Raw genomic sequence first — 24222 nt, 5'->3', positions numbered from 1 at the left:
CCTGCCTATCTCTCTGTACATACACACAAATGCAAAATGTAACAAAAAAAGTCAAGAAGAAAGATAAATGAACAGCATTCTCCATATTCCTCCCTTTCCAGAAGTTCCTCTTTCTCTAATATATGCTGTCCCTTTTCCCTGGCCATTTCACTGAAACTGATATTCTTCAGTGTCTTTTTCTTGTATTTGCAGTTCTACCATCTTCTTGACTTAAAGACAGGAAGGTTGTCATGAGAAACTACTACAGTACACTGTGGGAGTATTTGCTACTGGAAAATTTATTAAAGGACAAAAGAGTTTCAGATTCTATTGAAATCCGTCTTCTAAAAAGGCATAAATCTTCACTCTTTGTTCAGAAATAAGCTCTGCATATTCCTTAAATATAAGACATTGACATCTTCAACAAGCTTTCCATGGCAACAGTCTGTGGTAACCAATTAAATTGGGTTTTGTTTGTTTTTGGAAAGCTCACAAATTTTCTTCTTGCCCATAAACTTATACTTTATTTCTGAAAATTTTAGCCGTTGCTCTTTAAGGGTGTAAAACACAGTGTTTACAGGTCATTGTACTTTATTAAACAGATTTCTGACTACTTGGGCATATTAGTTCTATAAATCTTTAACAGCTGTTAACCAGTTACCTTCACTGTTAACATTAATGAAGCAGTATTTGTCACCCTGAAAACTTGTTAACTGGGGAATCAACTTTGCTTTTTTTCTCCTCTTTTTTCTCTCTGTTCTGTTTTTCTGGAATCTTGGATTTAAATATTTTACATCCACTGATCAGTGGTGGCACACGCCTTTAATCCCAGCACTTGGGAGGCAGAGGCAGGTGAATCTCTGTGAATTCAAGGCCAGCTGGTCTACAGAGTGAGTTCCAGGACAGGTTCCAAAGCTACAGAGAAACCCTGTCTCAAAAAACTGAGCATAAATAAATGAACAAACAAATAAACAAATATTTTACAGCCTATATTGAGCTATTTCTTATATCTCCTTATCTATTTTTCCAAATGCCTCTCACACACACACTTTTGGGGAAAGATTTTCTCCACTTCCAGCCTTTCCCTTGACTTTTTCATTCTTCCAGGGTAACTTAATTTCCATGAGTTCATTTTTTAAAGTTCTTTATTAATAGCATTTTGTGTTTTGTAAATGCATTCTTTTTTAATTTACTTTTATGTTTATATGCACGAATATTTTGCCTGCAGGTATGTCTGTGTGAGAGTGCCGGATGTTGGAATTGCAGATGTGAGTGCTGGGAATTGAACCCTGATCCTCTATAAGAGCAAGTCACTTCTCCCAACCACTGATCCTTCTCTCCAGCCCCATAAATGCATTCTAATCTGTCTGAATATAATGATCATTTTTGTTTACTTGATTTGTACTTCACCTTCTTTTTCTCTCTGTTTTGATCTCACTCTTTTATTAGAGACTCTGAGGCTCTTGTTACATTTGGCTTACTTTTCATAAGAAATAACTGAGCATGCAGGTGAGGCATGTATACTTTGAGCTATGTTTAAGGGAGAGCTGGGTGAGCCACTTCTTAGGGGTCTCTGATATAGAGGCATAGAACCTTTCCTCTTGTATTGATCAGATTCCTCATGGGAGATATGTTGTAATAATTCAGAGTATCACTCCAGAATTTTGAGAACAGACTAAGGCAAGAAATATAGAGTAGGGGAGAATACTTAAGTCTGGTGTACACCCTCACTCTCCCTGGTTTTAATACCTTTGCCAACTTCTTTATAGAACAGATGTGCAGGAATCTTCCAGAGTAAAGACGGGGTGTTTCCCCAAGGAACTAGAGGTGAGAGATTTATTAATTCAACTCTCAAACCAGTATTATTTACTATTTAGTATTATTTATTATTTTTATTGTAACACTTTAGTTTGATTATATAAAATCATTTTAAACCTCTTTAAAGTAAACCAAAGTAGAGAAAAGAAACTTAAGAACACAGTTATTAGGATACTAGATTCCTAAGAGAGATGCATGAAGATATTATATCCTAAAATCAAGAACATAAGCTACAAAGAAAAATACTTAGAAGACAGAAGTTCTTTAAAAATTAAGTCTATGATTGACATTGAAAGGGAGGAAGTGTTCAGTTTGCAGCTGAAGTAGCTGAAACCTCATAATCCCTATGTGGTCAACAGCATTGGTAAGTTTGGGAATAATGTACCATTCTGCACAGAAGCATGAGCAGCTGAGATGGAAACTGTAGATAACTGCATCTGTGAGAGTAATCTGCATAGATATGTATGCCTAGCTAGTCACCATGGAGAAGAGATTATATTTATCTTGATTCATTTCAGCATGAATTCTAAATTTTATACAGTTATGTTCTGTGGTAAAGTTTTTATTTCAGTTCAAAAAAGAAAATTATACAGAAAAGTGCTTGTTCTGTAAGTATTTATTTCATCACTTACCCACTTCAAAGCAACAAGTCCTACATGCCAAGCAAATAAATAACAAAATAAATACCTCTAAGGTAAACCTTAGGCTCTTCAGTATGAGGAGACAGACTACCATGAACTAGTTTAAACAAGTTTATGAATAACAAAAAATTACCCCACCATTCTACAGACTGAAAGGTCCATGGTTCTGGCAGATTCACTGTCTAGTGAGGGCCCACTTTGTAGCATAGTGGCTTCCCACAAAAACCTCTTGTGATAAAACACTATAGGAGTCTCTTCACTCTCTCTGAAGTTTCTTTTAGTATTCTAAAGAATACTGTGGCAATTTGAATGTAATTGTCCCCTATAAGCACATAGGGAATGGCACTATTGGGAAGTGTTGGAGTAGGCTTGGCCTTGTTGGAGGAAAAGTGGCCTATGGAGACTGGTTTTGAGGTCTTATATATACTCAAGCCACACCAAATTTCTCAGACCACTTCCTTTTTCCTGCAAGTCAACATGTAGAACTCCAAGCTCCTACTCCAGCATGATGTCTGCCTGCACACCATGTCATACCATGATGATAATGGACTAAACCTCTGAAAATGTTAGCCACCTCAATTAAATGTTTTCCTTTATAAGTTTCTACAGTTGTGATGTCTCTTCACAGCAATAGAAACCCTAAGGCAAATACTAAGCCCTCAATTTGGACTCCATTCGTTCCCTGAACTAAATATACCCTAAATGGCCTCCTAATATCTTCACATTGATGATTAGTATTCTAACATAAACATGGGAAGATCATAGCACCATCTTCAAATTTGGGGTAGTAACATTAGTAGACTTACATAGGATAAAATTCACATGTAAAATATATTTCCACACTCACCTCCCCTTTGAGAAACAAAATTAGAATTCATAATCTACATTTTAAGATAGAAAAATACTTCAAATTGCTTATTTATGATTTTTATAAGGTTAAAATTAAGTACTTTGTGACATTATTTTAAATCTTCATTAATCCATGTCCTACATCAGCACTTTCTCTCATTGCTGCTGAGTACATAAGGATTTCACAGATGCATACGATGTGCTTTGGGCATACCCCTTATACCTGCTTACCTTTCACTTTCTCCCCATTCCTTTTGTGGGTCTCTCTTCACCAGTAGTTCTCTTCTACTTTCATGTCATACACACACGCACACACACGCTAAATAATACTTTCTCAATTAGAGATAGTAGTGTATATGTCATAAAACTGGGTTATATGATGAAAAACACTTAATGTTCATCAGCCTTCATAAATAAACCCTTATATAAATGGCCTATTTTATTTTTCTAATATTTGGCAAGAAATGGTTCATCTGACATGAACTAAACTAGCATTATTTACTATTCTAATCATCAAATAATCTGCAAAAATGTGTTTATTATGTTTTATGAGTTAACTATCTTAACAAATTGTATATAATTGGTAAGCTTGTTTTTTGATAATAACTAACTTTATTGTGACTCAGGATTATATCCTGTTACATGTAGTTATAAAGTACTTGGAGTCTATTGATATTAATACCATATTGTTGTTTTTAATATTCCTACAGTAAAGGTATGGTTAAAATGCCTAATTAAATAATACATTGAAATACATTCTGAAAGTTCAGGTTGTAACTAACCCTTTAATTCTGTTTTTATCTAGCTCAGATCCATCTTACCATTATTCCATGACCTGTAATATGAATCACCCTTCTAAACTAGTTCCCATTTTCCTCTTGATAAGATCTTTTTAATAGCCTGTTCTGAAATGTGACTATTCCCAGATGGTACTTTATGGCATGGCTTTTGTAGAAGGAAGGCAGAAGTCTCCCAATACTCTTTTCTGCAGTTATGCCATCATCTCCTGTCTGAAATCTATGCCATCTGATTAGATCATCATTGGGTATAATGATAGCCTGTACCTCCTTGGGTGAATCAGCGCTTTTGTCTTGCCTTGTCCCCTTTGCTAGAAGACCATTTTCAAAGCCCGTGTTGTTAGCCCACCAAAAGCTTTAATCCCAGAATTTTTCTCTTATTGTTTAAGCTATGCATTAACATAACCGCACCATGAGACAGTTCTTTACAACAGAGCTATTCTTTCTGACTAGTGTTTTTTTTTCCCCAAGACCTTTTCAATTCATTTATCTGTTTTCCACCCTCACCCCTTTGATCATTTTATACCTTCTTTCTTCATTCCATTTTATTCTTCGTCTCTTGATATTTTGATCTGCCAGACTAGTGCAGACATCTGAAGGAGCTCTTACTCTAGAACAGTTTCCACAGATTACAATTCTAAATCAATACCTGAGAATGCAGTCTAGTTAAACTTGAACATTCTATAATAACATTCTTTTTTTTCCTACCAGACAATTTCAATTTCAGAATCAACAAATCATGCTGACTATCTGCTGTCAAGTGAATTTCTGCATGTTAATATTTTTTAAACATTTCTATTGATGTCTTCTGTGTTCCAAGTACTTAAATCTAACATTTTCCCCAGAATATACTTTTATGTTGAAAATATATATGTTTTTATAGAAAAATAAAATAGAATCCATTTGCCATTTTTCTCATCCTGTTTTGTATCAAAATGTCTCAATCTGTAGTATCAATTTTTATTACATTTACTTATTTGTATGTGGACATATATCTATGTATGGGTAAGCATGTCACAACACATACATGGAGGTCAGAGGACAATCTTCAGGAACCTGTTCTCTCCTTTAACTATGCAGGTCCCATGACAAGTAACTTTAACCACTGCACCACCTCTCCAGCCCCGAAATGTTTTTAATAAAGAGATGGTTTATAAATTATTTCAGTGTTACGTAGACTTCTAAGTTTTTCTTCCTTCTTGAATCAGAATTGTTTGTCTTTCTTCAGCTGAATTGCTCTACTACAGTCTTCTTGAGCAAGCTCAAGCTTGCTTTCCTCTTCCTCATCCACCTTCTGCCTCACCCTTTCTATTCAGTTCATTTCTACAAAAGGATTTTAGATCAGAAACATGAAGGCTCTTTTTACCCTGCTTAAAATATAAGAGTACCTGTCACTGTTTGTATACTATGCCAAAAGAAACATTAGACTCATGGGTTAGAGAAAAGGGCCATTTATTACTCCAGGCTTTTAAAAAACAGCTACCCAAGCAGGACTTTATATCAGATTTCTAGGCTCTAGTTTATAGGGCTACGCTGTGAGGAGCCAAAATTATCTGCACATGCAGCAAGATGTGCTACAGTGGAACTTGAAGGGAAGAAAGATAAAGCAACAGGAGAAAATGAATATAAGCAAACTGTCACCAAAAAAAAGGCTTTACTCTCCAGAAATGTCCTCAGTCAAGGAAACATCCTCCCTTATCCTACTAGTAAAGAAATGTATCTTTAAGTTTTAAACTATCTCTACCTTTCAAAGATGTTTACTATACATATTACTTACTGCTCAGAAGGTCTAAAACATGAACAAATAGATATTCATAGAAAATTGTCTCCCAACACATTATCTAATTTGTATTAACTTCAGTTATCTATCTATGCTCACTACCTCAGTGGTTGTATTTTGTAAACTTATTGAACTGCTCTGTCATTACACTGAAAACTCTTCTTTGGAAGATATTCGTGACATACAAGTCATTCAAGCAAATGCTATTTTCTTAATCATTTTTTCACTTTTCATGGAATTACAAGGGCTATACTTCCCTTTAACTCTAAACTATCCTACTGTTTTCCATAACTGCTTTGTTTCTCTTCTTGGCCGAGTTCTCTGGTTCTCCATTGTGCTTTTTAAATCCTGACTGTTAAACACAAGATTCCACAGGTTTACTTCTCATCTTTGTTCTTCTAATATCTATTGCTAGAGTTTCAGTTGTCACTTCTGCAGGTGTCTGTACTTTACATCATATATTCCAGAACTCACTGACTTTGTGTCTGTCTAAATGTAATAAACTTTAAAAATAAAAAATGAAGCCCATAATCTAATTAATTTCTTTTATTAGTCAGTTTCTCATTCTAATATTTCTTTTCCTGGTAACAGCAATGGCAAAATGGCTCAGTGGGTAAAGGTACCAAGTCTGACCACCTGAGTTCAATTTCCAGAACCTACTTGGTGGAAGGAAACACTCCGCCGACCTCCACACACATGTCATGACACATGCATGCCCATACATTCATATACACAAATAAATGAATTCGATTTTAAAAGTTGAATTTTTGTCAGGCAGTGATGGTGCACATCTTAAATCCCAGCACTCAAAAGGCAGAGGCAGGCTGATCTCTATGAGTCTGAAGTCAGCCTGGTCTACAGCGTCAGTTCCAGGGAAGCCAAAACTGTTACCCAGAGAAATCCTGTCTCAAAATAAAATTAAACCTTTTTAACCTGGGAATATCGTTTAGTAGATTCAGTCTTATCAATGGTTTTTAATGAAAAAAATATAGCTCATTTCACTCCATTTTCTGTGGTCATGGAAAAATCAATCACCCAAACAAAATCATATTACAATTTGTAATTGGTTAAAACCTACTCCCCTAGCATTTTATATAAGGTCTCTGATTAGATGACAGCTATCATCCAGCTTCAGTTTCTTCAATCATTGCACGCTCTTCCATACTCACCATAATAGCAAAGTACAAGCTTTGACCTGAATTCATTGATCATTTTAAAACATAGTTTTTGAAAATCTACTCTGAACTTTTTGCTAGAAAGTGAGGCTACAAGTGTAAGTAAATTGTGGTTTTTCTCAAGCATGTAAATATGAAAAATTCCATGGATTTTGGTTAGTAATGCAATGACATAAAGCAAATTCTCTTTCCCTGAGGCACTTAATCAGACATTTTAGAGCGTGACATGTTGATAGTCCGGAGAATGAGGTGATATTTGTTACATCATCATGAAAGCACGTTCCAGATAAGGTAAAAAATACATACAAAGGCATGAAGACATATAAAATTGATGCTTTTATTCAGAAATTGTAAACTTTTCAGAATGATGGATCAAAAGATTGAAGGCAGGAAGCTAAAAGAATATTATATGGGACACAATTTCACATATTCAATGTAAAAGACCTTTCATGTATTAAAGTGTGTGCAGTTTTTCCTGGAATGAGATTTACAAAGAGAGTGCTCTACTTTAATTCTCTCAGACAAGAATCATTTGTAACTACTAAAGCTAATGAATAAACTTTGAAGAATAAGATAATTGCATAGTTTTTCAGTACATCTTCATATAATACTTAATAGTTACAATGTAGAAAGTAGTTAACAACAGTAGAAAAACCATACAGATACTACCTCAGCTAGTTAATCAGAATTAGCGACATAGGAACTGAGCAAAACACCATCAGGAGTCACTGAAGAAAAGGGTACTTAATTATCACTTCTGTGGCATTCCAGCAGAAAAGCATAAGTCAAGTTGTAAATAAACAGCAGATAAATCCAAAGTGGAGAAGCATTCAACAAGTGGATATGCTAACAAGGTAGACAGAAGAACCACTGAAATTCTAAGTAAAATTATAAAAGACAAAGGTATAATAGATTAAAAGAGATTAAACAAAGCCAGATGGCTAGGAGGTAAAGATGTATGCCACCAAACCAAATAACGTGAATTGAGTCCCCAGAACCCACATGGAAGGCGAAAACAGACTCCAGTAAGCTATCCTTTGATCATATGTGTACCATAGAACCCACATGCCCACGTGTGTGTGTGTGTGTGTGTGTGTACACATCTACATAATCTTAAGAAGGAAATTGACACATGAATCTTAAAAGCATTTGTGCTAAGTGAAATAAGTCAGGTACAGAGGATTAATATTGGATAAGTCTAGTTATATAAATAAAGCTACATTTATAGTTGTGAGAATCTGAAAGAGGAAGAATGGAAAAGTTGTGGAGGCTGATGGTGATGGTTGCATAGCTGTGTGAGTTTACTTAATGTCACTGGAGTAGATATTTTTAATGGTGACATTGTAATTTTATTTTCTATATATTTTAACCACAATTTCAAAATTAAATTACTTGGACCCAGAACAGGAAAGTTGACAAAAGGGAGGGGTTGTCTCCTAAAGAAGTGGATGGAGTTAGCGGTGGACTTAGAGAAATCAATTCAAAGGCTCGTGAAATAGCCCACTGTGGTAATGAGGACAGAAAATGGACAATCTGAGAAGGATGGTATAACGTGAAGAGCTACTTGTTGAGGTTTCTGCCCTGCCCAGTTCCCACAGCTGGTAAGCCCCAAAGAAAATCACACAGAGAGTCTGCATTAATTATAAACTGATTGGCCCATTTTCTCAGGCTTCTTGCTAATTCTTATAACTTATATCAACCCATTATTCTTATTTATGTTAGCCACATGGCTCAATACCTTCCTCAGTGGGGCAGGTCACATCTTGCTTCTTCCATAATCTGGGCAGGACTGAGGAGGGAGCTTCCTTCTTTCCAGAATACTCCTGTTCTCACTGCCCCCCTACTTCCTGTCTGGTCGACCCAATCAGCACTTATTTAAAACATGATTGACAGAATACAGACAATTCTCCTACACCAGGATGGAAGTTGTACAATCTGGTGACTAATGGGTTAGTATTTCAGATATGCCATACACTGAGCATTTGGTACATAGTGGCATGTTAGGCCAATGCAGTAGCTATGGCTAGACCTTAACATTCATCTGCTTAGTGCCCATTTATTTACCTTTCATAGCGTGGTTCCTTTGAGAAGCCCTGCTTCACTCTCCAGTTTCTCCTCATCTCTTTCTCTGTCCTGGATCATTACTCTCTCTAAGTTTTATAACAGCACCATTGCCTTTGTAACATAATATGTCAAAGTAGATATAGATCTCCCATGCAGTGAGGTTCTTCGAAATACAAGTAGTAATTATGTTTATGAATCTATGACACCTAACATAGATATCTGAGTTTTCCCCCATTGTTTTGTTTTTCTTTGTCTTTGTTTTGAGACAGTCTATCCATGTAGCCCAGGCTAACCTAAAATCCTGCATCATCCTGCCTTTGCCTCTGCCTCCTAAGTGCTGCGGTTACAGGGACATGCCACCATAGCAAAGAAAATGGAGTAGTAATAAGTGCCCAAGAAATATTTGAATGAAATCAGTAACTTCCTGAGTATTTCGAATGTTTTTGGCTATAACATTTGTATTTTGTTTTTCTTTCCAAACCACCAAAATTCGTACCATATTTCAGTGATCTTGTAACTGGTCTTCCCATTTCTGTTTTGTGTTCTCTCTGTTCAGACCTATATGTTAATACCGGATTAGTGAAATCCCATGCTTTGGAATATCTTGATAAAAAAAAACCTTCAATCCTAACCAGGTTTAGTGGCTGGGATTAATCCCAACACTCAGGAAGCAGAGGTAGGTAGATCTCCATGAGTTCAAGGCCAGCTTTGTCTACATAGCATTCCAGAACAGCCAAAGCTACATAGTGAGACCCTGTCCCCCCCCCCAAAAAAAAAAACAAAAACAAATAAAACAAAACATTCAATTCCTTCTCATTATCTAAAAAATAAGGTTTAAATTCACTGGTAAGGAAATGATCTTTGGAGAAGAAATGACCATAACCATATTGATATTAAGTAACAAACTCTATTTTAGAACAAAACATGACTAAAAAAGTTTAAAGTAGGGGCTAAAGAGATGGCTCAGTTAAGAGCAATACCTGTTCTTCCAGAGGTCCTGGGTTCAGTTCCCAGCACAAATGACTCCCATTGACTCACAAAACTCTGTAACTCCAGTTCATGACTCTAATGTCCTCGGTCTTTAAAGTTGCCATGGTACACATGGTACACAGACACACATGCAGGCAAAGCACCCATGCACATAAAATTAAAAATTAAACTACACTTTTTAAAAAAGAGTTTAGAATACATGGCAAAATATAGCATATAATTTGCTTCATAACAAAAGTTTAATACATATTTAAACTAAAATAATTTTGTTGGATATTTAGGGTAGAAACTGAAGTATTTAGTTGTCTGGTTTTGTTTCACAATAACACAACTGAATGCATTGAACTTTATAGCTGCATTAACTCAAAGCACAAAGTCAAAATAAATATTGCCCTTATTGCCTGTGCTACTGGGGTTATATGTAGGAAGTGGTCTCCTGTGCCCATATGTTGTAGACTACTTCCCACTTTCTCTTCTATCAGGTTCAGTGTGTTCAGACTGATATTAAGGTCTTTAATCCACTTGGACTTGAGTTTTGTGCATGGTGATAGATATGGATCTATTTTCATTCTTCTACAGGTTGACATCCAGTTATGCCAGCACCATTTGTTAAAGATGCTTTCCTTCTTCCATTGTATACTTTTAGCTCCTTTGTCGAAAATCAAGTGTTCATAGGTTTGTGGGTTAATATCCGGGTCTTCTATTTGATTCCATTGGTCGACTTCTCTGTTTTTATGCCAGTACCAAGCTGTTTTCATTACTGTAGCTCTGTAACAGAGTTTGAAGTCAGGGATGTTAATGCCTCCAGAAGTTCCTTTATTGTATAAGATTGTTTTGACTATCCTGGGTTTCTTGTTTTTCCATATAAAGTTGATTATTGTTCTCTCAAGGTCTGTGAAGAATTTTGTTGGGATTTTAATGGGGATTGCGTTGAATTTATAGATTGCCTTTGAAATAATTCTGTGTTACATATGTTCTCAAAACTCTTTTTATACTCTCTTTATAGGTTATATGTAAAGTCAGATGTGCCACTGAACTTGACAAGCACAAGTAAGTTTCATGAGTATCAAGTTTACTGCCTAAAAGATCTAAAGGATTAATTCATTAATATTAATGCTTAGTACCTAAAAGATGTAAGAAGTTATTCTAATGTACTTATTTACTTTATATATATAAAGTAAATATATATATGGTGTTTTGTCTGTTTGTATAGCTGTGCATCGCATGTATAAGTTACAGCTGTGAGCTGTCAAGTGGGTGCTGGGAATCAAGTGCAGATCCTCGCTCACCAACTATAGCTGGACAGGGAAGGAATAAGCATAGGACCAAACTAGACCCTCTCAATGTGGGTGACAGTTGTATGGCTGGGGCAGACTGTGGCACCACTGACAGTGGCACCAGGATTTATCCATATTGCATGTACTGGCTTTTTTGGAACCCATTCTCTTTGAATGGATACCTTGCTCAGCCTAGATTATAGTAGGGAGGGTCTTGGACCTTCCCCAAAGCAATGTGCCTTACCCTCTCTGAGGAGTGGATGGGTTGTGTGATGGAGGAAAGGTAGAGGGAATGGGAGGGGGGAGTTGGAACAGGAATTGGTATGTAAAACGAAAGATAGTTTGTTTTCTTTTTAAAAGATAAAATAACCAGATCCTTTGGAAGAGCAGCTAGTGCTCTTAGCTGCTAAACCGTCTCTCCAGGCCCCCTAAGTTAATATTTTTGACAAGTGGTTGATAAAGGTAAAAGGAATGAATTGCTGAGGGTGCCTATGCAGTCTTATAGGAAATTAAGTCATTAGATTGGTTCAAAGGAAGTAAGTCCAGCAGCTCATTTTCTCCCTTCTGCTGTGAGAGCCATGATACCCATACTTATTCCCTCCTTCCCTCTTTCTCTCCTTAATCCCCTCCCCATTTACTATCCTCTCTTCTTTCTCCCCCTTTCTGACTCTACATAAGAAAAAGCTAGTGTATACAGAGTGTCCTGAGCTCAGCAGTTTCTGTACTGATTAGTCTCAACAGAACAAACAGTAAATGAGTCAAGAGACATGACTTTCAGACCCAGTTCTACTAACTCACTTAATTCTTCTATGCTTTGGCTTCCTAAATTATTCTAATTCACTACACAGCACATTTTAAGGTCACTTTTGGATTTGAAACTGTATAACTTCTTTCTATTATTTGGTTTAACACTTCACTAAGTGTGGTAGCACACACTATAATCCTAACACTGGGGAGACTGAAAGAGGAAGACAATTTGGGCTGCATAGCAAAACCCTCTCAAAAGATGTTTTTTAATGTAACTAAAATTTTTTAAACTAAATTTTTTTGCTTGTATATTCAACAGTTTTCTTATTACCAATTACAGATTAATTTAATTAAATTCTTTAAATTATCTCCAAGGGCAGACAGTTTATGATGTCCGTTGTTGAAAGCAATCCAAAATAGAAGATGCTAGAATGCAAAGTGAATTGCTAGACCATACATACTTAGTTTGGGGGTACAAATGTCTTTGATCTGGGATTATTTCCACAAGAGAGCAGGCAACTGTTAATTGGTACAGATGGTCACACCATACAAGAGTTTTGTGATAAATGCTTGGGAACTACGTGTTGTTACTATCTTCTTTTTTGATTAAGTTTGAAAAATACGTTTACTACAGATAATCAGGTCATAGGTTCAAACACTGTTCAAAACACATTTCCTATAGCTCTTAAAATACTGTGGCTGGCCTTTAATCCTAGCACTCCAGAGGCAGAGGCAGGCAGATCTCTGAGTTCAAGGCCAGCCTTATCTACAGAGTGAGTTCCAGGACAGCCAGAGTCACACAGAGAAACCTTATCCTGAAATAACAAAACAAAAAAAATTAATACTGTGGTGATATTAACTAGACACAGCATTTTAATTTGCTAGACAGAGTTTTAAAAACTGATAATTATTATAATGCTAAAGTCAATGCAAATGCACTCAGTAGTTATAAAATGAAAACTTCATGACTGCCTGAAATGGTGTTAAAATGGTTCAATATTTTCTTCAGTTCCATGGGTCAGTCTTTATTTTAACACATGAGATTATTTCTAAAGTAATGCTTTAGAATCTGTGCCATTTTGAAATAGTTCATATATGAAGTTCATAATGGTAGACATAAAGGAACTCTGAGAGGTTATTAAATTTGTATTTAATGAAATTATAACTAATTTAGCTGAAAGAATTCTTGTACCTGAGAAAAACACTAAATTCTCAATGGTTTTATAAACACCACACTTTGTTTTCTTTCAGAATTCTACTGCACTTGGGCTTTATACTGGCAAGCTTCCTCTTCTTAGCAGTGAACTTGACCTGTGCAATGCTAGTCCATGGAGATGTCCCAGAAAATCAGTTGAAATGGACTGTGTTTGTTCGAGCATTAATTAATGATAGCTTGTTTATTCTTTGTGCCATCTCTTTAGTTAGTTACATATGCAAAATTACAAAAATGTCATCAGCAAATGTCTACCTCGAATCAAAGGTAAGTCTAATTTCAAATTCTAATCCTATACATCATATTTGAATGAGAAATTTGTGCTGTTTCTTTGAAAAAGTACTCTGAGGGCAGTCACATTTTTAGCATGAAAAAATAGTTGTAAAAATTAAAAGGTATTCAAGTTTTGGTTGTGATCTTTAGCCCTCAACAGGTAAGCCATCTCTCCAGACCAAACTTAGGCTCTTACCAAACAATAATTTAAGTATTTTTTGTGACCCTGCATTAGAGATTGATCAGAGGAACTAAACTAAAATAAATATGAATGAATGAATCAAAAAGCATCTTATACTCTTTGGGGTCAATTCTCAGAAATACTCAGGATGGTCCAGCATTTGACGTGCGTCATAGGCTTTCCTACAATGTAGCCTCCAGCAAAACTAGAGGATGTTTACCTTTATAACAAGGTTGAGAAAACACCAAAATCCACACGTGATGTGTGCCCTCAAGGGTTTGGTGCTGGTGAGACCTAAAGTCCTCATGAACTTGTATAAAACACAGAAACACCTCACCAGGGCTTCTGCTGGCTCCACATAGACCAAGTGTGTCTGAGAAAGGTTCAAGCATGCCTCTGTATTAAGGAACAGAAAACCATGAACGTGTTGAAGGCACAAACACAGAATCAGAAAATAAATAAATATGAAGCTTTTTTAAGTAATAAAAATCAAGGCATGTTCTAAAAAATATAAAGCATCTTATAAAGCTTTAGAGAGAACTTAAGACTTTGTCTAGTAAAAGCAGTAGTTTGCCATTAAACAAACTTAGCAGATAATGTGGACATACACTTGAATTAGCAGTGTAGATCTGCCATGGAGATAAAATACCACTTATTTGTGTGAGGGTTTGGAAGTGCTACTTCACTCTATACTAAGTCCATGTGATGCTTGAAACAGTTATGCCTTGCTTCTTCTTTTTCTTGTTTTGGAAAATACATAAATGTTAATTCGCTAGTAAAGAGTCATGGAAGTTTCTACTATTGAAGATAACTGACAGTGTCATTGGATATTGAGTGTTTACCACAATATGTGTGTGACATTGAGTGTGGGTTTGTAGATGTATGGATATTGGGGTGTGGGATGTATATATTCTAAGGAACTTAGACAATTTTGTCTTCTCAGATGAACAACTTCATTCAGAACATTATGTAAAACCAAACTAAAACTGCTAGTTACCTAAAGAAATGTGTGTGTGTGTGTGTGTGTGTGTGTGTGTGTGTGTGTCCGTGTCCAGACAGACTTTAGAATCACAGTCCCAGAAGAATCTCTTCTGCATTCAGGCAACACATCATCTTGCTTTTACTTGCTCTTTGTAAAATCACTAGGCTCATTTGTATGGGTTTTAATTCTCCTGTAGCAAAATTCAGCAATGGTCTTTTCAGACAATCAATGTTTATCAAGCCACTACCTCTCCAGCTTCACATCAGCTGTTTTGCTCTCCCTAATAATGTTTTCTAAAGATTCAGACTTGGTCTTTTGCTTTCTTCTTTCTATTCTTCTTCCTTTGCACAATTTGTGATAATGATCCCTCAGACAGATCTTAAGTGCTTTGTTTTCAAACGGCACATGGTGTGCCACTTGCCTGACCCAGAACCCTTTCCATTTTCTAGTGCTCTCTGTATCCCTCTCTTACCCAGCCTCAAAGACCTAATTGAATTCAGCCATTTCTCTCAGTCTCCAGAATCAAGTCTAAAAAGACTATCTGATTGAAGTTCTGGGTTCCCTAGGAATTCTCGTTTTCTATGAGCTAGCATTTGTGTGTGTGTGTGTGTGTGTGTGTGTGTGTGTGTGTGTAGGTCTTCAGTAAAACAAAGCCACTTCCCCTTTTGTATCTTTGTCATGTTTTAGAATGTAAACACATCTGTCTCATGAACTAAATAACATGGGTAAGACAATAAGAGCAGGAATAATTGAAGCTCTAGGATCATGCTACCTGGGTTTTACTAACTCAGAATTGTTAATTCCCTGTAACTCTCTTCCATAGCAGTGCTATCATGATAAGACAGTAATATAGGAAATCACAGTATCTGAACCGGCACTATTAGCTATTATTATCTATTTTTATTTTTGAGACAGGGTTTCTCTGTGTGGTCCTAACTGTCCTGGAACTCACTCTGTAGACCAGGCTGGCTTTGAACTCACAGAGATCCTCCTGCCTCTGCCTCTGCCTCCTGAGTGTGCCACCACTGCCCAGCAGCTGTCATTATATTTATCATCATGTTTAACACAGTCTATAGATGACTTATTAGAGGATTGGAAGAAATTTTTCAAATAGCACTTTGGTTAAAATTGTTTTTTGGTTTTTTGTTTGTTTTATTTTAGCTTCCTCTAATATTGTTCATTAGCTGGTTTTATTTCCACCAGACTAGCAGTCCTCTCCCCACCCTGAGTGTTAAAACTTGCCAATATGAAAGTGTATAATTTTACAACTTTAAAGGAAGTAGCAGTAGACTGCATGTAGCTCAGTGGCTCAGTGTACATGACCTTGGTTCCATTCCCAGCAGTGAAACATGCAGCAATAATGTTACCATGATACTTATATTTAGAACTCAGAGTAAATATAACTTTATGCCTTCCTTCCTCCACCATACAGTAGCAAAGAATTTTCTCACATTATTAAAAATTTATGCTCCACCCTGCCATGGGACCAGGTTGCACTGGGACACAGTGTAGCCATGGTGAAAACAGGAGCCTCCAGAAACAATTCAACCACCAGAACCTCAGCCTCAGCACCCCTGGCATCTGGAGGAGTGACCACTGGAACCCTGGCCCTGCCTGCATCAGAGGAGCAACCATCTGAGCCTTGGGCCCATCTATACCTGGAGGAGAGAAAGCTGGAGTTTCAGCCCTGTCTGAACCTGAAGGAGCATTCAACCGAGTCACAGTCCTGAGCCACACCAATTGAAGGAAGAAGGACCCCCTGAAGCACAGGCTTCACCCATACCTATTGGAGGAAGAAGTGGTTAGACAACAAGGTAAGATCACACCAAACAACACAAAGAGCAATACAGCAACACCAGAAACTAGTGGTTCTACAGCAAGAAGACACAAATGTCCCAACACAGATGAAGCAGAAGAAAACAACACTCAGAATGACTTTATGAAGATAATTGAGGCCCTTTAGGAAGAAATGAAATTCCCTTAAAGAAATGGGAGAAAAGACAGACAAAAAATTGGAAGAGATCAACAAATTCCTTAAAGAAAACCAAGAAAAAGCAATCAAACAGGTGAAGGAAACAGTTCAAGACTTAAAAACTGAAATAGAGGCAATAAAGAAAACACAAACCAAGGGAACTCTGCAAATAGAAAAGCTGGGTAAACAGTCAGGAACTACAGATGCAAGCATAAACAAAAGAATACAAGAGGTGGAAGAGAGACTCTTAGGCTTTGAAGATATGATAAAAGAAATTGATTCGGCCCCGAGCTCTCTGCCTCCCCCCCGCCCGCCAGCCCGAGCCCAGCCCGCGGCCCCAGCAGCAGCCCGCAGAGCAGCCCCAGCAGCAGCGCCATGGCCGGGTGGAACGCCTACATCGACAGCCTCATGGCGGACGGGACCTGTCAGGACGCGGCCATCGTAGGCTACAAGGACTCGCCCTCCGTCTGGGCCGCCGTCCCCGGGAAGACCTTCGTTAGCATTACGCCAGCTGAGGTTGGTGTCCTGGTAGGCAAAGACCGGTCAAGTTTTTTCGTGAATGGGTTGACACTTGGGGGCCAGAAATGTTCTGTGATCCGGGACTCACTGCTGCAGGATGGGGAATTTACAATGGATCTTCGTACCAAGAGCACCGGAGGAGCCCCCACCTTCAATGTCACTGTCACCATGACTGCCAAGACGCTAGTCCTGCTGATGGGCAAAGAAGGTGTCCACGGTGGTTTGATCAACAAGAAATGTTATGAAATGGCCTCCCACCTGCGGCGTTCCCAGTACTGACCTCATCTGTCCCCTCCCCCACCGCTCCCTTCAGCTTTTGCACCCTTTCTTTCCATACACACACATACCATTATTTTTTGGGCCATTACCCCATTTCCCTTATTGCTGCCAAAACCACATGGGCCGGGGGCTGGGGCTGGACAGACAGATACCTCCCCTTACCCATACCCCCTCCTGTGTGTGTTTGGAAAAAATTTGTTTTGGTTTTTTTTTTTTCTGAATAAAAAAGATTCTACTAACAAAAAAAAAAAAAGAAATTGATTCATCGGTCAAAAAAAATGTTAATTCCAACAAATTTTTAACACAAAATATCCAGGCAATCTGGGACACCATAAAAAGACCAATCCTGAGAATTAAGAGGAATAGAAGTCTAGCTCAAAAGCACAGGAAATATATTCAACAAAATCACAGAAGAAAACTTTCCCAATCTAAAAAGGGACATACCTATAAAAATACAAGAAGTTTACAGAACATCAAATAGTCTGGACAAAAAAAAAGTCCCCTCACTACATAATAATCAAAATACTAAACATACAGAATAAAGAAAGAATATAAAGAGCTGCAAAGGAAAAAGATCAAATAACATATAAAGACAGACTTATCAGAAATTACACCAAACTTCTCAATGGAAACAATGAAAGTCAGAAGGTCCTAATAAAGCATTATGTAGACACTGAGAGACCACAGATGCCAGCCCAGACTACTACATCCAGCAAAGTTTTCAGTCTCCATAGATGGATAAAAAAAGATATTCCGTGACAAAAACCATATTAAAACAATACCTACCCACAAGTCCAGCTCTACAGAGAGTACTATAAGTAAAATTCCAACCCAAGGAAATTAGCTGCACCCACAAAAACACAGACAATAGGTAATACCACACCTGCAAATTCCTAAGAAGCAAAACACACACAGTACCAACAACAACAACAAAAATAAAAATAACAAGAACTAGTAATCACTAGCCATTATTATCCCTTAGTATCAATGGATTTAATTCGCCTGAAAAAAGACACAGGCTAACAGAATGGATACGAAAACAGAATCCATCCTTCTGCTACATACAAGAAACGCACCTCAACTACAAAGACAGACATTACCTCAGAGTAAAGGGTTGGGAAAAGATTTTCCAATCAAATTATCTAAGAAACAAGCTGGTATAGCTATCCTAATAGCTAACAAAATAGACTTTAAACTAAAATTAGCAAAAAGAAATAAGGACATTTCATATTCATCACAGGAAAAATTCATCAATATGAAGTCTCAACTCTGAACATCTCTGCCTCCAAATACAAAGGCACCCTCACTTGTAAGTGAAACATTACTAAAGCTTAAATCACATATCAAGCCCCATACACTAATAATGGGAGACTTCAATACCCCACTCTCACCAATGGACAGGTCTGCCAGACAGAAACTCAACTAAAAGAACTAACAGATGTTCTAACTCAAATAGGCCTAAAAGACATCTATAGGACATAGAAGAATATATCTTCTTCTCAGCACCCCATGGAACCTTCTCTAAAATCAACCACATACTTGTTAACAAAGCAAACCCCAACAAATACAAAAAATTGAAATAACCCCCTGTATCTTATCAGGTCACCATGATTTAAAGTTAGAATTCAACAACAACCCTAATTGCAGAAAGCCCATAAACTGAGGGAAATTCAACAATGCTCAACTGAATCATCACTGAGTCAAGGAAGAAATAAAGAAATGAATGACTTCCTAGAATTCAATTAAAATGATGCACAACATACCCAAACATATGGGACTCAAGGAAAGCAGTGATAAGAGGGAAGTTCATAGCACTAAATGCCTACATGAAAAAACTAGAGAAATCCCACACTAGTGAATTAACAGAACAACTGAAAGCTCTAGAACAAAAAGAAGCAAACTCACCCAGGAGGAGTAGATGGCTAGAAATAATCAAATTGAGGGTTTAAATCAGTAAAATAGAAACAAAACAATGCAAAGAATCAATGAGACAAAGAGTTGGTTCTTCAAGAAAATGAACAAAACCTTTATCCAAACTAACCAAAAGGCAGAGAATATCCAAGTTAACAAAATAAGAAATGAAAGGGGATATAACAACATACACTGAGGAAATACAGAAAACTATCAGGTCATACTTCAAAAACCTGTACTCCACAAAATTGGAAATTTTAAAGAAAATGAACAATTTTCTGGATAAGTACCACATACCAAAATTAAATCAAGACCAAGTAAACAAATTAGATTGTCCATACCCCCATGGAAATAAAGTCATCAAAAGTCTCCCAACCAAAAAAAGCCCACTGAATTGTTTCAGTGCAGAATTCTACCAGAACATCAAAGAAGAGCTAATACCAATACTCCTCAAATTATTCCACACAATAGAAACAAAAAAAAAAAACATTGTCAAACTCTTTTTCTGAGGTGATAGTTACTTTGATACCCAAATCACACAAAGACACAATTAAGATAGAGAATTACAGATCAATCTCACTCATGAACATTGATTCAAGAATACTCAGTAAAATACTGGCAAACCAAATTCAAGAACATATCAGAAAAATCATCCACCATGACCAAGAAGGCTTCATCCCAGAGATGCAGGAATGGTTCAACATATGATAATCTATCTGTGTAATCCACCAAATAAACAAACTGAAAGAAAAACCCACATGATCATCTCATTAAATACTGAAAAAAAACTTTAACAAAATACAACATCTCTTCATGATAAAGGTCTCGAAGAAAGCAGGGATACAAGGAACATACCTAAACATAATAAAGGCAATATACAGCAAGCCAACAGCCAACATCAAACTAGATTGAGAGAAACTCAAAGTATTCCCACTGAAATCAGGAACAAGACAAGGCTGTTCACTCTCTTCATTATCTATTGAAGATAGTGCTTGATGTTCTAGTTAGAGCAATAAGACAACAAAAGGAGATCAACTTTAACTCTTGTTGGATAGCCCTTGAAGTCATTTTTAAAATATCAACCTCTAAATTGTTACTTTTTATCACAGCATTGGAGCAGGATTGTAATTGCATCTACAACTCCATTTACAGAGCATATAAAAGTCTTTTATGTTCTCTTTTTTTGTTACTTAATTTGTATGTTGAGCAGCTACACGAGTGCTGTTGTTTGATTCTCTTTTGCAAAGAGAACTTACTTGCTTTTAAAACAGTAGTTACTGGGAGCCAGGGATGGTAGCACACGTCTTTAATCCCAGCATTTGGGAGACAGGTTTAGGTGGGTCTGTTAGTTTGAGGCCAGCCTGAGCTATGTTCTGCTAGTTTTAAAAAAAAAAAAAAATAGTTACCTATAGTTCGATCATTTATTTCTGTGCCTTCATTGTTTTTTTCATTTCCTTACACATTTAAGACTGCCACCTTGTTCTTTAACTATATGCGTATATAAACTGTAAACATGTCATTCTTTTATAAACTAATACAGGTAGAACAATATGCTTCCAAGACCTATTTTGGCAGTTTCCATAATCTTATAATATTGTAGCAACACTCCTTATTTAACAAAAACAGGGAGAGGCTGAAGAGATGGCACAGTGGTTCAGAATACATGCTGTTTCTGCAGAGGACCAGAGTTCAATTCCCAACGTGCTTGTCAGGCAGCTCACAACTAAAGCCCCAGGAGGATCCAGTGCCTCTGTTCTCAACAGATACCTGCACACAGGAGCACACACACAAAACACACATACATGTAACTTAAAAAGTAAATATTTTTTAGAAAAGGAAAATTTAGATTTAGATTACAGCCATGTCTTATGTATGGTATACTTACACATCAGTGTTAATTACATATTATCACTGTCAGCTTAACTCAGAAGAAATCTGAAAATCAGATGTCTGTCATTTTTAGTTCCCCTAACTTCCATAAGAAGTTACCAATTTTTCCCTCTGTGCTTTTCCACCAAGGTGACTCTCACTTGAAGTTCCTGTATTCTAGGTACCTGTCAGAATAAATCTCACCTGTTTTATTCACAATAAAACCTGTTTTATTCTACCAAGGTCAGAAATACGACCTAAAAGTTATATAATCTGTTTCACCTTCTAATATGTATTTATGCTTAACTCGATCCAGATCACTGTAGCTTTGCACTGGATTAGTTGTCTTTTCTATCCTAAACTGTGACAAACATCATGCTTTGGCCTACATCGAGAGATTTAAAAGAATTTTCTTATAAGAAAAGTTGGTTCTGTGGGCTGGAGAGATATCTTAGCGGTAAAGAACACTTGCTCTTCCTGAGAACCTGAGTGTTGCTCTCAGTTCCACGTCACTGCTCAGAACCAGCTCCAGGAGACTGATGCCCTTTTCTGTCCACTGCTTGTAGCTGTGCATAAGTGGCATACATTCTCACACAACTACTGACATGTAAATAAAATAAAGAAGACTTGTCCTAAAAGTGCTAGATGGCTCAGCTGGTAAAGGTGCTTGGTGCCAAGCCTGACAACCTGAATTTGATCCTCATATCCCCATGGTGGGAAGAGAGAATTAACTTCCACAATTTGTCCTCTTACTTTCATACATGTGCCTTGGTGTTTGTGCTTGAGCACACATACATTAATAAGTAAATAAATATTTGAAAACTTTTCTCTAGTTTCATTTTTATTTATTTTTTTATTTTTTTATACATTTTTTATTGATATTTATTGAGCTCTACATTTTTCTCTGTTCCCCTCCCTACCTCTCCCCTCCCCCTACAATTCTCCACCAAGGCCACCATGCTCCAGATTTACTCAGGAGATCTTGTCTTTTCCTACTTTCTACTTACCATGTAGATTAGATCTATGTAAGTCTCTCTTAGTGTCCTCATTGTTGTCTAAGTTCTCTGGGATTGTGGTTTGTGGGCTGGCTTTCTTTGCTTTATGTTTAAAAACCACCTATGAGTGAGTACATGTGATAATTGTTTTTCTGTGTCTGGGTTACCTCACTCAAAATAATGTTTTCAGCTCCATCCATTTTCCTGCAAAACTTAAGATGTCGTTATTTTTTTCTGCTGTGTAGTACTCCATTGTGTAAATGCACCACATTTTTCCTATCCATTTTTCGATCAAGGGACATTTAGGTTGTTTCCAGGTTCTGGCTATGACAAACAAAGCTACTATGAACATAGTTGAGCACATGTCCTTGTGGTACGATTGAGCATCCTTTGGATTTATAGCCAAAAGTGGTATTATTGGGTCTTGAGGAAGGTTGTTTCCTAATTTTCTGAGAAATAGCCACACTGACATCCAAAGGGGTTGTACCAGCTTGCATTCCCACCAGCAGTGCAGAAGTGTTCCCTTTTCCCCACAACCTCTCCAACATAAGTTGTCATCAGTGTTTTTGATTTTGGCTTTTCTTACAGGTGTAAGATGGAATCTCAGAGTTGTTTTGATTTGCATTTCTCTGATGACTAAGAATATTGAACGTTTCCTTAAGTGTCTTTCAGCCATTTTAGATTCCTCTGTTGAGAGTTCTCTGTTTAGGTCTGTACTCCATTTTTTTTTATTGGATTAGGTGATCTTTTTGTGTCCAATTTCTTGAGTATAAAGAACTCAATTGGAGTTCTCAATTGGATTGGAGATCAGACCTCTGTCTGATGTGGGGTTAGTGAAGATCTTTTCCCATTCTGTAGACTGTCGTTTGTCTTGTTGACCGTGTCCTTTGCTTTCCAGAAGCTTTTCAGTTTCAGAAGTTCCAATTTATTAATTGTTTCTCTCAGTGTCTGTGCTGCTGGTGTTCTGTTTAGTAAGTGATTCCCTGTGCCAGTGCGTTCAAGTGTACTTCCCACTTTTTCTTCTATAAGGTTCAGTGTGGCTGGCTTTATGTTGAGGGCTTTGCTCCATTTGGACTTGAGTTTTGTGCATGGTGATAGATATGGGCATATTTTCATTTTTCTACATGTTGATGATATCCAGTTATGCCAGCACCACTTGTTAAATATGTTTTCTTTTTTCCATTTGATATTTTTTGCTTCTTTATCAAAGATGAGGTGTTCGAAGATGTGTGGATTGATATCCGGGTCTTCTATTCGGGTCCATTAGTCCTCCTGTCTATTCTTATACCAGTACCAGACTGTTTTCAGTACTGTAGCTCTATAGTAGAGTTTGAAGTCGGGGATTGTGATGCCTTCAGAAGTTCTTTTATTGTACAGGATTGTTTTGGCTATCCTGGGGGTTTTTGCTTTTCCATATGAAGTTGAGTCTTTGAAGAATTTTGCTGTGATTCTGATGGGCATTGCACTGAAATATTGAAATCTTTACACGAAAATCATCAGTAGATATTGTATATTGTTGTTGACAGTATTAGCTACATAGAGTTCCCAAGAAGAGTTTTTTTTTTTCATTTCAGCACCAAAAAAATGTCCCTGATTAGCATTCTTTTCTTAAGCTAGTATGTCTCAGGTTCGGAAGCAAGTAAGTAGCTAGCCTTGCTCAATTGTTAAAGAACTTACTGTATCGATTTTTGCTCTGGTTCTGCCTTTCATTTTTCATCTCATTATCCCCTACCCACAACTTATTTGTATGTGTTTTTATAACCTGTGTACACCTCTGTAGCATCTGATTATTTGCAACAAATTATTTAAATTTGTAAATTAATAATAAGATTAGTTATACCTTTGGATATGTTTATATTTCTTCTTTGGATGAGTTTTTTTTAATTACCACAGAATGACCTTAGAGACATT

The 24222-nt window shown here is 36.9% G+C and overlaps 2 protein-coding genes across 2 annotated transcripts in view; both read left to right on the top strand.

Annotated features, from left to right (window-relative positions):
- Positions 1–24222, top strand: part of Gpr137c (G protein-coupled receptor 137C) — a 63013-nt gene that overhangs the window by 11405 nt on the left and 27386 nt on the right. The window contains exons 2-3 of the mRNA XM_085698466.2: positions 11100–11143; positions 13369–13597. Coding sequence (XP_085554592.2) covers positions 11100–11143; positions 13369–13597 — 273 coding nt within the window. The remainder of the gene's footprint in view (positions 1–11099; positions 11144–13368; positions 13598–24222) is intronic.
- Positions 17026–17599, top strand: LOC148120126 (profilin-1). Its single transcript, XM_087911995.1, has one exon. The coding sequence runs from the start codon at positions 17114–17116 to the stop codon at positions 17534–17536; it is 423 nt and encodes a 140-aa protein (XP_087768121.1). The 5' UTR covers positions 17026–17113; the 3' UTR covers positions 17537–17599.

The sequence above is a fragment of the Myodes glareolus genome, chromosome 12 (assembly GCF_982192425.1).
Source record: "Myodes glareolus chromosome 12, mMyoGla1.1, whole genome shotgun sequence".
Taxonomy (NCBI): domain Eukaryota; kingdom Metazoa; phylum Chordata; class Mammalia; order Rodentia; family Cricetidae; genus Myodes; species Myodes glareolus.
This window is presented reverse-complemented; position numbering and strand designations above follow the sequence as displayed.

Bases quoted from the DNA above. Each gene is read 5' to 3' on its own strand.
- LOC148120126 (XM_087911995.1), top strand. From the start codon at position 17,114: ATGGCCGGGTGGAACGCCTACATCGACAGCCTCATGGCGGACGGGACC.